This window comes from Scyliorhinus canicula, chromosome 11, assembly GCF_902713615.1.
Source record: "Scyliorhinus canicula chromosome 11, sScyCan1.1, whole genome shotgun sequence".
Taxonomy (NCBI): domain Eukaryota; kingdom Metazoa; phylum Chordata; class Chondrichthyes; order Carcharhiniformes; family Scyliorhinidae; genus Scyliorhinus; species Scyliorhinus canicula.
In genome coordinates, this window is record NC_052156.1 from 151,848,732 (window position 1) to 151,862,051 (window position 13,320).

At 45.4% G+C, this 13,320-nt stretch overlaps 1 protein-coding gene across 3 annotated transcripts in view; it reads right to left on the reverse strand.

Moving 5' to 3' along the window:
• Positions 1 to 4,519: 4,519 nt before the first annotated feature.
• klhdc10 (kelch domain containing 10) overlaps positions 4,520 to 13,320 on the reverse strand; it is a 63,494-nt gene continuing 54,693 nt past the window's right edge. For all 3 annotated transcript variants that reach the window (XM_038811772.1, XM_038811774.1, XM_038811773.1), the window contains 2 exons: positions 8,997 to 9,136; positions 4,520 to 8,071 (listed from right to left, as the gene is read on the reverse strand). In XM_038811772.1, coding sequence (XP_038667700.1) covers positions 7,862 to 8,071; positions 8,997 to 9,136 — 350 coding nt within the window. In that variant the 3' untranslated portion in view covers positions 4,520 to 7,861. The remainder of the gene's footprint in view (positions 8,072 to 8,996; positions 9,137 to 13,320) is intronic.

The following is a 13,320-nucleotide window of genomic DNA, read 5'->3' on the forward strand; positions in this document are numbered from 1 at the left end:
GGTCTTCTCTCCATACTCCTAGATCGCCCCCCTCGCCTTTCATTTTCAACAGTGCAAATGAAAACCTTGACTCAGCTCTACCGCTGGTCCCAAATCAATGCAAAAGGCATTACAAACCGCTTCTGCAAAACAAAAAATAAGAAACTTTTTTTTAAAACAGAAAAACAAAAAAAAAAAACAAGAACGTTGCAGCAAAGTTCAAAAGTTCTCAGTCCACCACCAGTCCTTTCCTTTTCACAAAGTCCAGCGTGGAGCCCAACAATTCTCAAGTTCTGCCAGCGGGACCTCTAGGTCCTCCACCTTCTCCAGGAGCCTTTTCTACTGGTCTCTCAGCATCCCCACCTCCAATTCCATTGCAGTTTGATGTTCCTCCTGCTCAGCCAGCGCCTTCTCTACTTTCTGGATTGCCCAATCTTGGGTGTCCAATCTAAGCTCCAGCTGCTCAACTGACTCTTATTGGGTCCAAGCAATCCTGTTTCTGCTGAGCAAAACCTTCCTGAATAACTTGCATCTGCTGCTGGGTCGACAAACCAGAGGTCCGGTCCTCCTCCATGCTGCCTGCCGCTGTAGCTTCAGCCCAAGCCTTCTGTCTTTGTTTCTGCCTTTGCGAGCACTTTTAATCCTTCTCTCCGTGCACTGATGTGGGAATTCAGTACACAATTGCCTCTGTCCATCAGTTTTACAATTCAAGTCCGATAGAAAATCTGGGGAAAAGGTCCAAAATCCAACCAGAGCAGGAGCCACCAAATGTGTGACTTACTCCTTCATACCACCACCGGAAGTCCTGAAAAATCATTTTTAAATGTACTATTTAAACAGCTTTTATTTTGATCTGGAGTTAAATGGTACCCTCATTCCTCTTATCAAGCAGAGAATGTAGGAAAACCAACATGTACACCTGACGACTTTTTTTTCCTGTTTTTATTTACACATTTTCATACTACAGCATAGGTCTGAGAGCAAGGCAAGCAAAATATTGACATTGATTTTAGTGTTTCTGAACTGAATCCAGCAGAAAGATTATTAAAAAAATACAGTTGACGTGAGAAACTAGACCAATATTTCAGATGATTGCCATTCCACATCACTCGGTTCTTATCGTATTTGAAACGTGTGGGGGAAACCCTAATGAGGTCCGGACTGTGCTAACTTTCCATTTGTCCCAAAATGGACAAGTTGTTTTAAAATATTAGCGCATACTCTCCTCCTGCAGTTGGTATTATTAGATTTAATGTCCTATTAGTTTATTCAGGAGTGAACCTCAGATTATTTGGCTGCAGGAATTTAGAGTTTGCCACACTTGTGCGTTGACCACAGGTCCATCAAGTTTGGAACATCTGTTCTTCCCTAACCCAGGCGGTTTCCAAAACCTTTAACTATGCCCTCCAGTAACGAACTGCAAATACCATGATCAGGGTGATGCATAAACATCACTGACATTCCTTTGGCATCTGCCTCCTTTTTTCTCTCTTCTTCCCCCACTCCTTTACCACATTTTAGGGTAAGGGTGTAAGAGCACACAGGTGCAAGTAGTTTCTACTTTTGATGGGTTGGAAAGGGCATTATAGATATTATTTTCAGCTTTAATTTACATATCCTTTGTTAATGGAGTTGGCCATACAGTACCTTCAGCCTGTTTGTGTGCAATGTCTGTTTACTGTCACCAGTATCCTACTAGAATCTCAAGTGTTAGTGCAGGAGGAGGCCATTCCACTCATTGTCTGCACCAGCTTCAAGCATGACAACTATGCCATTCACCTGTCTTCTCCCTCTCCCACACTTCCAGGTAATACATTCCATTCCTGGACCACTTGCTGTGCAAAAAGTTTCTTCTCATGTTTGCTTCTTTTGAACAACGCATCTTAATCTTTGAGTGACCAGTTTCGCACGGGGATTTGAAAGAAAGTGATTATGCTCCATGCAAAAGAGCCCGAGTTAAATTGACCTAGAATACACTGTCCAAAAAGGTGGATATTTGAAGGGCAAAAGGGTGGTTATTTGAAGGAGAAATGTTTCGGGGCTAGAGGAAACAGACTAACGGACCAGCACAATAACAATGCTCTGGAGTTTGTTTGTGCTGTCAGAATCTAAGATACTATGGAAATAAAGGTGCTTGGTACAGACCTGTATGAACCGAGGCAAGTGGATATTCCACATTAGGTGGAACAGAACAGGGTCTACTGGCACAGAACAGGGTCTACTGGCACAGAACAGGGTCTACTGGCACAGAACAGGGTCTACTGGCACAGAACAGGGTCTACTGGCACATTGTTGCCCAATACTCCAGCTGATCATAAGAGCTGGGTGCACTGTCTCTTCCTCCAAACTCCCACCCCAACATTAGTTTTAAGGATCCTCATTTGGGCCTTTGCCAAGGCAATTCAGGCCAACTTTTGCATGTATATGATTTTTATTAGCCCGGCAGGTGCCATTCTGTGCCAGAACATAGAACATACAGTGCAGAAGGAGACCATTCAGCCCATCAAATCTGCACCAACCCACTTAAGCTCTCACTTCCACCCTATCCAATAACCCCTGCTAAACGTTTTGGACACTAAGGGCAATTGAGCATGACCAATCCATCTAACCTGCACATCTTTGGACTGTGGGAGGAAACCGGAGCAAACTCACGCAGACACGGGGAGATCGTGCAGAGTCCACACAGACAGTGACCCAGCACGGAATCAAACCTGGGACCCTGATGCCGTGAAGCCACAGTGCTATCCACTTGTACTACCGTGAAGCAGGCATCAATCCGGGGCTACTTCTTTCAGGACCCAAATGCAGCAGTTTAAGAGATGTGCAGACCACAATTGACAAAGGCAACTTATTGGAAGCTGATTTGAACAGAGTTCCCATCTTAATGTAGAAGGCAACATCCCAAAAATACTTTTAAATCAAAAGGCGAAAAGTGAGGGAAAGAAAGAAAAGCGTACAAAGAAAATTATTTCAATTAAAGCCTGACAAGTCCTTCGGACATGATGGACTTCATGCCAGAGTCTAAAAGTAGCAGCTGACAGATACATTGGTTTTCATTTCCCAAATAGCAATATTGGAAAATATCAAATGTAACCATTAAAGAAAGGAAACAACTAATAGGCTAGTTAACTTGACATCCATCACATGGAAAGTACTGGAATCACTGACAACTGGGAGGTTATAACAGGGCACTTCAAAAATCTCAATGCAATCATGGTTTTGTGAAAGTGAAATCGACTGATTTGAGGAAGTAACAAGCAACATGAATTTTTGTTTCAATTTAGAGTACCCAATTCATTTTTTCTAATTAAGAGGCGATTTAGTGTGGCCAATCCACATACCCTGCACATCTTTGGGTTGTGGGGGCGAAACCCATGCAAACACAGGGAGAATGTGCAAACTCCACACGGACAGTGACCCAGAGCCGTGATGCAGCAGTGCTAACCACCGTGTCGCCCTACAAGCAACATGGATAAGGAGGAACTTGTCGACAGTGAGGTGTTGGCAAAGGGGATTCAACATGGTTCCACATCAAAGGTTACTCTATTAATTAAGAGCTCATTGCAGAGGGGGTAACATATTACTGTGGATGGAGGATTGATTAGTTGACAGGAAACAAAAGATTGAATAGGTATGAGTGAGCACCCCCATCATCAGTATTGGGGCCTCCACTGGGATGAACGGACCAAAGTTCCGGAGGAAAGACACCAAGATCAGGAGTAAAGAAAGTTGTGGCAAAGGGATGTAGAAAGGTTAATTGAGTGGGCAGAAACTTGGCAGATGGAGTAGAATGTGGATAAAAGAAAAGTTGTTCACTTGGCAGGAAAAACAGAAAAGCAACATCTTTCAATGAGACTGCAGAATTCTTCATTACAGAGGAATGGGTATCCTGATACATAATGACAAACGGGCAGGTGATTAGGAAAACATTTGAATGTTGTCATTTTTATTCCATTCCCCTTGCAATGAAAATAGGAAACTTTAGCAGTGGTCTCACCAAAGCTGTACACAACTGTAGCAGAGTATTGTATAGTTTTGGTCATCATTTAAGTCATCAGGAAAGTGGAGTTAAGGCCACAATCAGATCAGCCATATTATCAAATTGTGGAGCAGACTGAAGAGGCCAAATGGCCCAATCCTGTTCCTGATCCATATGTTCACCTGAACTCAAACTTGAATTAAGTTTATGTACACACTCTGGAATAACATGCAGGCCACATAACAAGCAATTTTCAGTGTCATCTAAAGTTGGTATTTATGATTAAGAAATCAAAAATAAGCTATAAAAATAACTAAGTGGATGTGACGGTGATGACAAAGAACTTCAGTGCCCATTCACTAAAGGAGCATTGTTGCAATGTTCTTCAGTCACTGGTCACCATTAATTCAATAATTTGCTCCCGTTAAGCTTAACCAACTTTCCAAGAACAGACTGCAGTTTGTTTTGAGCTGTGGTCATTTTCTCTCGGTGCTTTTTCACTTTGCACAGTCTTAGTGACACAGCCGAGATGGAAGGAAAATGTTTTTGGTTTTTAAAAAAAAATTTGATCATTACACAGGATATACCCCACCCCACCTCACCCAAATTCCCTTGGGGAAAGGGCATATCAACAACTATTGCCCTGTAGTGACAATTGCTGGCACTCCCTGCACAGTACATCAAAATAAGTGTTTGCTAACTCAGTTAACTCCTCTTCCGGGGCAGCATAGCGGTGGTGGTGTGCACTGCTGCCTCACAGCACCAAGGACCCAAGTTCAATCCCAACCCTGAGTCAGTGTGTGTAGAGTTTGCACATTATCCCCGTGTATCTCATCCCCACAACCCAAAGATTTGCAGGGTAGGTGCACAGGCCACATTAAATTGCCTCTTCATTGGAAAACAAAATTGGGTACTCTTAAATTTTAAAAAAAACTCATCCTACTTCAGTTCCACTGCCTAAGTAGGTGTCATACATTTAGGCACACCCTACACAAATAAAGCACTTGTGTCTTCAGCACAGCTGTTAGAAGGATAATAATTCAGAGTTCCCGCTCCGGGTTGCTGACTATGTAGCTGAAATGCATACTGCCCCTTAAGGGATGATAAATGGTTACATGAGGCAGGAGGGTAACTTTGTCTGGAACGATACCCCAAAAGCTGTCCACATCTGGGCAAGGGAGAAATCACTTTTACAGAAACAAAGGCCACCAGCTGGATTGTAGACACTCTGGGACTGCAGTACTTCCGAAGCTGGTCATAAAACTCATGATGAGCAATTCAACAGGTTCATTCATGCTTTTATTAACAATTTTACAAAAGATGAGGGGAAAAATCTTGCAATGATTTAAAAATCAAATCCAAACAATTGAAAAAATTAAAAAGGACTAACCCACTTTTACTTTGATCCTATCATTTTTATAATGGGTTTGAATAAAGCCTCCTAGTTTTTGCAAACCATCAGTTTGACTCTCTAACAAGAGTTTACAATTATGAAGATTCATTAATACAGGCCACCGTTCAAAGATGCCAATTTCTACAGCATCAGAAAAAAAAAAGATTCAAATCCCACCCACTTCATTCACCCAGAGAGAAAGCAGGTTCACCATGAGCAGTCCTAATATTGGGAACCAGCACTGTGCTAATCCATTAACTTACACCATGGCAACTGATTAGTTGGTCAGATCCCTCACGTAAGCACTTGGTGATGTATTAAAACAGTTTTCATTGAAGGTTTTGGGTTGCAACAGTTGCTAACCAATTTGCTAATTGCAATCAGATTTCCTGCAACAGCCCACTTGCTCACACAACACACGCTATGCTCGACATTGCTGTTAGTTATTGAGTGAGAAGGTTTGTGTAGAATGGAAATGTTCCGACCCAAGTCCAGAGATGAAATTAACAATTCCTAGTCAGCCATTACAGATCAGATTTACTACAAACTCTCAATACGATGAAACATCCATTACAGATGGATGCCTCATGTTGGTGGGTGCCCTCTTATGGGTCCCGCTAACAGCAGCTCCAGTTCACAACACTTAAGAGAATTATATTAAGTCGTTCCAGATGAGACGGATAGTATCAAACCAAAGCAAGCCACAGACTTAAAGCACAAAGTAAAAGACCGTGTGTGTTGAGGGGGATTTGGCCGTTTTCTGGAGTGCGAGGGTAATGAGTTATTTGGAGACAGGAACAGCCAAACACATTCAGTGCCAAAACGATAGTTGATAATTTTAATAAGAATAATGGCACAGTGGGAGTGGAGAAAAACACTGACTTGGGGAGAGGAGAGAGGGGCGGCAGAACCTCTCAAAAAGTAAGCAACAGCTGTGAGGAGTGCAAAGAAGGGCCCGAGAAGGGTGAGAGGGCCATGCTTGAGGGCAGAGAGGGGAGGACAAGTTGACCCGAGTAAGATACAGATGAGAAAAAGCTGAATAATGCAAGAGGATTTTGCTGCCCACTTTCTTGGCCTTCTCAGGTGCTTTCCCAACTGTCAGCAATCCTCATCTTTCTTGAACAGGTCCAGGTCCAGATTCAAACGTCAGAATTACAATCAGAAAAGTCTCCCAAGTTCTTCCTAGAGAGCTGACCATTGGCTTAAAGATCTAGTTTTGATCAGAGTGTGGGCACTATGCAGGTAAAGGGGACACCAGCAACCCATTAAACGGTGCAGTCAAAGTGATTTCATCGTCATCACAGCTGAGTAAATTAACAAAAATTTGTCAGTGAGATTCCCTTTCAGTCAGATCAAGAATCAGTGAAGGTAAATGAGCCGATGTCGTTGCTGTTCATACTGACACATTCACTGTTTAAAAAAAACCACGACACTATGTGGAGAAACTGGTGACGCTTACAGCATGATTTAGCAATGACCCCCCAGATTATTTTTTGCTTAATTGATCAGCTAAAGACATGTTGTCCACTGACACTGACCGAAGCCCCATTATAATTATTGGCAGGTTAGCTAGGACCTATGGGTAGCTGGTGGGGTGGGGAGACAAGGCACCCTAAACCAAGGCAGTAAGATGAATGCAAACATCTGAAATGTTCCTTTCACAAACACATGAACAATTATAGCTTTATAAAAAAACTCCACACATACACAACAGTAAATTGAATCCAAATCAGCATGGCTGAAGCACACAATCGACGTTAGCAGAATCAGGACGGACTCTTGCATGTGTGAAAAGTACTCACGGTGATTAAAACAGCATTTTAAGGCAACCACTTGCTGGGTTTTTGGCTCTTGATGAGATGAAGATTTAAACGGGGTGGGGAAGGAAAAGCAGATCCCCCACCCCAACCGAAAGAGATGGAAGAGGGGGAAAAAAAAGCTCAAAAATGCTTGAAATCGAAAACAGAAAATACTGGACATGCACTGCAGGTCTGTCAGCAATATCTAGGGAGAATATATTTTTAAAAGGCTACAGTTTCAAATGAGACCATCAGCCCCGCCTAAACTTGTGATTCATGGAAGGAATTGGCTTATAGGAACCACATGTAAATTGCAGTTTAAAAACAATGGGCCAAAAACGTTGAGACTGGGAGATGACGGCTGGAAACAGCCCCTTTCAGAGATTGTGAGACCTGCATTTCAGAATCAGAATAATCCCAGAGTGAGGGACAAGCCTGCTGAGGGTGAGATTTTAAAAACATTATAAAGTGGGCTCCACTTGCCTTGTGAGGAGGGGCTGAGATTTGTTTTGGGGGCGGGGGGATGTAAGGGGGCCAATTCATATCACTTGATGCGATTAATGTCTTTTTATAAAGTAGCCGAGACATCGAACACTTATGGCAGATAAGGCCTTGAGGAGTATTCTTTCCAGCAGCTTCCTCCAACACTGCCCATCACCCATATTGCAGAATCTGTGCGCATCTCTCTCTCTACTTCCTTCTCTCTGGCAGTCACTTTAGCCTCTCCACAAGTCCTTGCGTAAGTCCAAGATTGAGCAGCTGAGTGGTGGAAAGCTGCGTTAGGTGTGGAAGACTCTTCAGCAGTCTCTCCCAACAAAGTTCAAACAAGCTGGGTACCACCAGCCAGATTTTGTACAGCGAATCAGTCCGCTTGTTCTCATGGATGTTGACCACTCCACCGTGTACATACATGCAGCCAGCCTGAAAAACATACACAATTTGAACGATTAGCAAGGACCCTCAGCTTGTACAGAAAGACCACCATAAGAAATGTTGTGCAGTGCCAACACCAGCATTTCAGTGAAGCTGTCAGTGCAGGTAATGGTCATTAAATACCCCTTTAATGGTCAGAAAAAGAAATCAGACTCCGCATTACCCTTCAAGATCCCAAGATTGGGTTGTTTGAGAAGAGCATTTTACACTTTGAGATACTACATCATCTGAAATAGAGTTTGCAATAGATCAGTGGAGGCAGAAATGATTGAAACATTGGAGAGGCTATGTGGGGAGTAAGAAAGCGAGACACCATACGCTGCTATGAAAGGGTATCTGTTGGGCCCCCTGACCAGTGGCAGAATGCAGGGATCTGCTACGGAGCTGTTGCAATTTACAGCTCTTTTTGAAATGACCCAGATGTAGATGCTGGGGGAATAGCTGCTGACATTTGTGGAAGTATATGGATTGCACAGGAGAAGGAACTTTTGCAAGCAAATCTAAATGTGCTGGGGAAAATGGGCGAAACTCTGGTAGATAGAATGCACAAGTGTATTTACATACACTAGTGTTATAAACAGCAAATTGAAATCCGGTCAGAAAAAGGAATCTTTCTTCATTGTTTGCAGCTCTTTACAGGTTCATGACCGATGCTGAGCAGTAAGAAAGCAAACAGGTTGCATGAGCAGGGCAATTAACAAAACACTTCATCTTTTCCTTGTACAAGACCTAGGTTAGGACTAATAACCTAGTTAAGGGGGGCTGTAAGCAAAAAAAAACTCCCCAATTTCCACTGAGCAATTCCTACTGGATGTCAATAGGGAGGGCTATTGATCAAAGACAGACTTATGTTTAGGAGGGAGGAACATTAACTGCAGATTACAAATAGGAAACATCACACCGAACTACTCACTGGGGTTACAGCTGCACAGTGGAAGTAAGCCGGCTCTGGCATTTCTGCAGGCAATTTAGTCCAATGGAAAGTCTGTAAATTGAGCTTCCAGAGGTCCCCAAGTATTACCTCACCATTATATCCACCACACACATAGACATCTGCAAAAAGATTCAGGAATTGTTGTAATGTTCAGCAGATGCACAACAAAGTATATTTATATCATGATTTTAATGTATTAAAATGCCCAAGATGCTTCACCGGAGTGCTACAAAACAAAGTTTAACATTTAGCCACAGAAGGAGATATTAGGATACCTAGCCAAATGTTTGGTCAAAGATGTAGACTTAAGGGGACTTCTGGTGACAGCGGGCGGGAGGCAGCCGCGCGTTGGAGGGCTCCCGTTCGGGAACGGCATTGTCTTTTTTTTTTTTAAAATAATTTTTATTGGAATTTTTTACAGAAAATATAAAAATATAACAACAAGTATAGCAACAAGCAGTAATATGCAACTAACAGCCCCATAACACCCACCCTTGACACCGTCCTCGCCACCCCCTTCCAGAACTCCTCCAATGCTGGGCATGCCCAGAACATATGGGCATGGTTCGCTGGACTCCCCGAGCACCTGACACACCTATTTTCACCCCCAAAGAACCTACTCATCCTCGTCCCAGTCATGTGGGCCCTATGCAGCACCTTGAATTGGATGAGGCTAAGCCGCACACACGAGGAGGAAGAATTTACCCTCTCCAGGGCATCAGCCCATGTCCAGTCTTCGATCTGTTCCCCCAGTTCCCCCTCCCACTTCGTTTTCAGCTCCTCTACTGACGCCTCTTCCACCTCCTGCATAAGCTTGTAGATATTGGGGAACGGCATTGTCGGGGATTGACGCAAGGTCCTAGGGGCAGCGAAGGCGGTGAAGGTCAGGAGCAAGCACAGGGAAGGGATATGTCACGGACCAGTAAAAAAAAAAAACCAGCTGTGAAAACAGCTGAATGTCCGTCAGGGAGTAGAAAGGTCACCGCGGGGTCACCAAGGAAAATGGAGGCTGGAGCATCAGGGGAGGCCGCATTGCTTACGGCTGAAGAAATGGCAACGGTGATGGCTGCGGAATTCGAAAGGCAGTTTACAAAATACATGGAGACAATGAGGAAGGAGATGAGGGAGGTTTAGAGTGTGCTGGTGGAGGAGGCGATTTCCCCGGTGACGATGGCGGTGGCGAGTGCAGTGGCGGAGGTGGGGAAGCAAGGGGAGGCGCTGAAGGAAGTGGAGGAGACATTATTGCAACACGGTGATCAACTTACCTCGATGGGGAAGGAGATGCGGAAGGTGATGGAGATTAACGAGGATCTGCGAGGAAAAATGGAAGACCTGGAAAACAGATCCAGGCGACAGAATTTAAGGATTGTGGGGCTGCCCGAAGGAGTTGAAGGGCCGAGACCGACTGAGTATTTTGCTGCGATGCTGGCGAAAATATTGGAGGAGGAGGAGGATCCCTCCCGATATGAACTGGATTGGGCTCATCGGTCGTGGAGGCTTGCACCAAAGGCGAGTGAGCCGCCAAGGGTAGTGACTCTGTGCTTCCGTAGGTACAGTGTGAAGGAGAAGGTCCTGTGCTGGGCCAAGCAGAAGCGGGTGGTGCAGTGGGCTGGAGCACAGTGGAGCTGGAGAGGAGGCAGGCTGCTTTCAACTGGGTGAAGAGGGCACTGTACATTAGCAAGGTGCAGTGCAGCATTGTATATCCAGCGAAGCTGAGGGTGACTTACAAGTTCAAGGACTTTTATGTTGCAACAGCAGAAGAGTTTGCGACGGTAGAAGGACTGTGGCAGAACTGAGAAATTGAGAAATGGCCATGTGCCGATGTAACCTCATGGCTGTATTTTCTTCTTTTTTTTGTTTCACTGCGTGCAGGTGTATGGGCTAAAGGAGCCAATGTTGTACATATTTGGACAAGGTAAGTGATGGGACTTTCACTCGAAGTGAGGGCTCTTTGGGGTGTAGGTGCAGCGCCGGCCCTAGGGTTGCTGGTGCCCCGGGCAAGCTGAACTTCGGCACCCTTCGGGGGGGGGGGGGGGGGGGGGGGGGGGGGGCCGGAGTGACCACCGGCGAGCCTGGATCCATCCACCATGTTTGTGCGGGGCGGCCTGAGGGAGGGCGGCCACCGCGCATGCACTGGTTGGCCCCGGCCCAACTGCGCATGCGCGGGCCCCAAGACTTTTACGCGGCGCTCCTAGCACATGGCGCCCCGGGCCACTGCCCGAGTTGCCGGTACCTTGAGCCGGCCCTGTGTAGGTGGATATGCGGGGTTTGTGTTCTAAAAGGGGGTTTCTGGACTTTCCTAGGGCCGGGGCCTCCACGCTGCCCGGTTTAAGCCGGCCAGTGAACGGGAGTGAAGTGGGGGGAGGGGCTTCAGCCATCGGAGCCTGGCAAAACAGGGTCCGAGTGGTCTAGCCGGGGTGGAAAGTTGGGGGGAAGGAACCGAGGTTGGGGGAGGAGTTTTACAAGAGGCAGTGGACGGGAGGAGTTGGGGGGGGGTTTACAACTCTTCGGTATCATGTACGGCACTCTTTCAGAGGTTGGACGCCGTTTTGTGTGTGTGTGTGTGTGTGTGTGTGTGTGTGTGTGTGTGTGTGTGGGGGGGGGGGGGGGGGGAAGAGAGTGGACTCTATGGTGACCGTGGGCAGTCCCGGACCTCCCATGGGAGGGTTTGTTTTACTGGACGCAGATATTGACAGGTGGGCCGTTGTTTGGGGTGGTGGGAGGATGGGATCGTTGTTATTGTTAAGGGGATTGATTTTGTATTTGTTACTGTTTACTGTCTGTGGGTGAGGTGTAAATTTTGAAGGAAATGTGAAAATGGAGAATAAAAACACTTATGAAACAAAAAGATGTAGGCTTACAGAAGAAGGCGAGGAAAAGATGCAAAGTAGGAAAAGTAGTTCAGAACTCAGGAACTAGGCAACTGAAGCATGGCCACCAATGGTCGACTCATTAAAATCAGGGATGGCATATAGTTCACTGAAAAAAACCTGTAAATTTAACTTCCAGAGATCCAGAATTAGAGATGCGCAGATATCAGAGGGCTGTGTGGCTGCAGGCGGTTTCAGAGATAGGATGGGGCAAGACCATGAAGAAATTTGAAAACAAGGATGAGAATGGGCAGCACAGTAGCACAGAGAGTAGCACTGTTGCTTCACAGCAACAGGGTCCCAGGTTCAATTCCCAGCTTGGGTCACTGACTGTGCAGGTTTCCTCCGGGTGCTCCAGTGTCCTTCCAGAAGTCCCGAAAGACGTGCTTGTTATGTGAATTGGACATTCTGAATTCTGTGTACCTGAACAGGTGTTAGAGTGTGGCGACTAGGGGCTTTTCACAGTAACTTCATTGTAATGTTAATGTAAGCCTACTTGTGACACTAAAAGATTATGATGATTATGTAATTTTATAATCAAGACGCTGCTTGATCAGGAGCCAATGTTGGTCAGCGAGGAGTGGGAATGGAGTCAGTAGCTAGGGAATGGAATTGGGTGGGGGTGGGGGCACTGAAAACGACAGCCTTCCCAACATTTATCTTGGGGTTCCTTCTTATCTAGTATTGAATGTTGCTTAAACAGTCTGATAATTAGTTAGAACAATCAAGAACCTCAGTAACTCAACACCTCCATATCACAAGACAAAGCACTTATTTTTACATTAAGAAGTCTTACAACACCAGGTTAAAGTCCAACAGGTTTGTTTCAAACACGAGCTTTCGGAGCACTGCTCCTTCTTCAGGTGAGGAAAATTCACCTGAGGAAGGAGCTGCGCTCCGAAAGCTCGTGTTTGAAACAAATCTGTTGGACTTTAACCTGGCGTTGTAAGACTTCTTACTGTGCTCACCCCAGTCCAACGCCAGCATCTCCACATCATTACTTTTACATGGCAGCTTTCACAATCTGAGGATGCCCCAAAAAGCTTTATGACCAATAAAACAGGATGTACAGGGTAGCATGGTGGTTAGCATAAATGCTTCACAGCTCCAGGGTCCCAGGTTCGATTCCCGGCTGGGTCACTGTCTGTGTGGAGTCTGCACGTCCTCCCCCTGTGTGTGTGGGTTTCCTCCGGGTGCTCCGGTTTCCTCCCACAGTCCAAAGATGTGCGGGTTAGGTGGATTGGCCATGCTAAATTGCCCGTAGTGTCCTAATAAAAGTAAGGTTAAGGGGGGGTTGTTGGGTTACGGGTATAGGGTGGATATGTGGGTTGAGTAGGGTGATCATGGCTCGGCACAACATTGAGGGCCGAAGGGCCTGTTCTGTGCTGTACTGTTCTATGTTCTAATGTGGCGACTGTGACAGCCAATTTAAG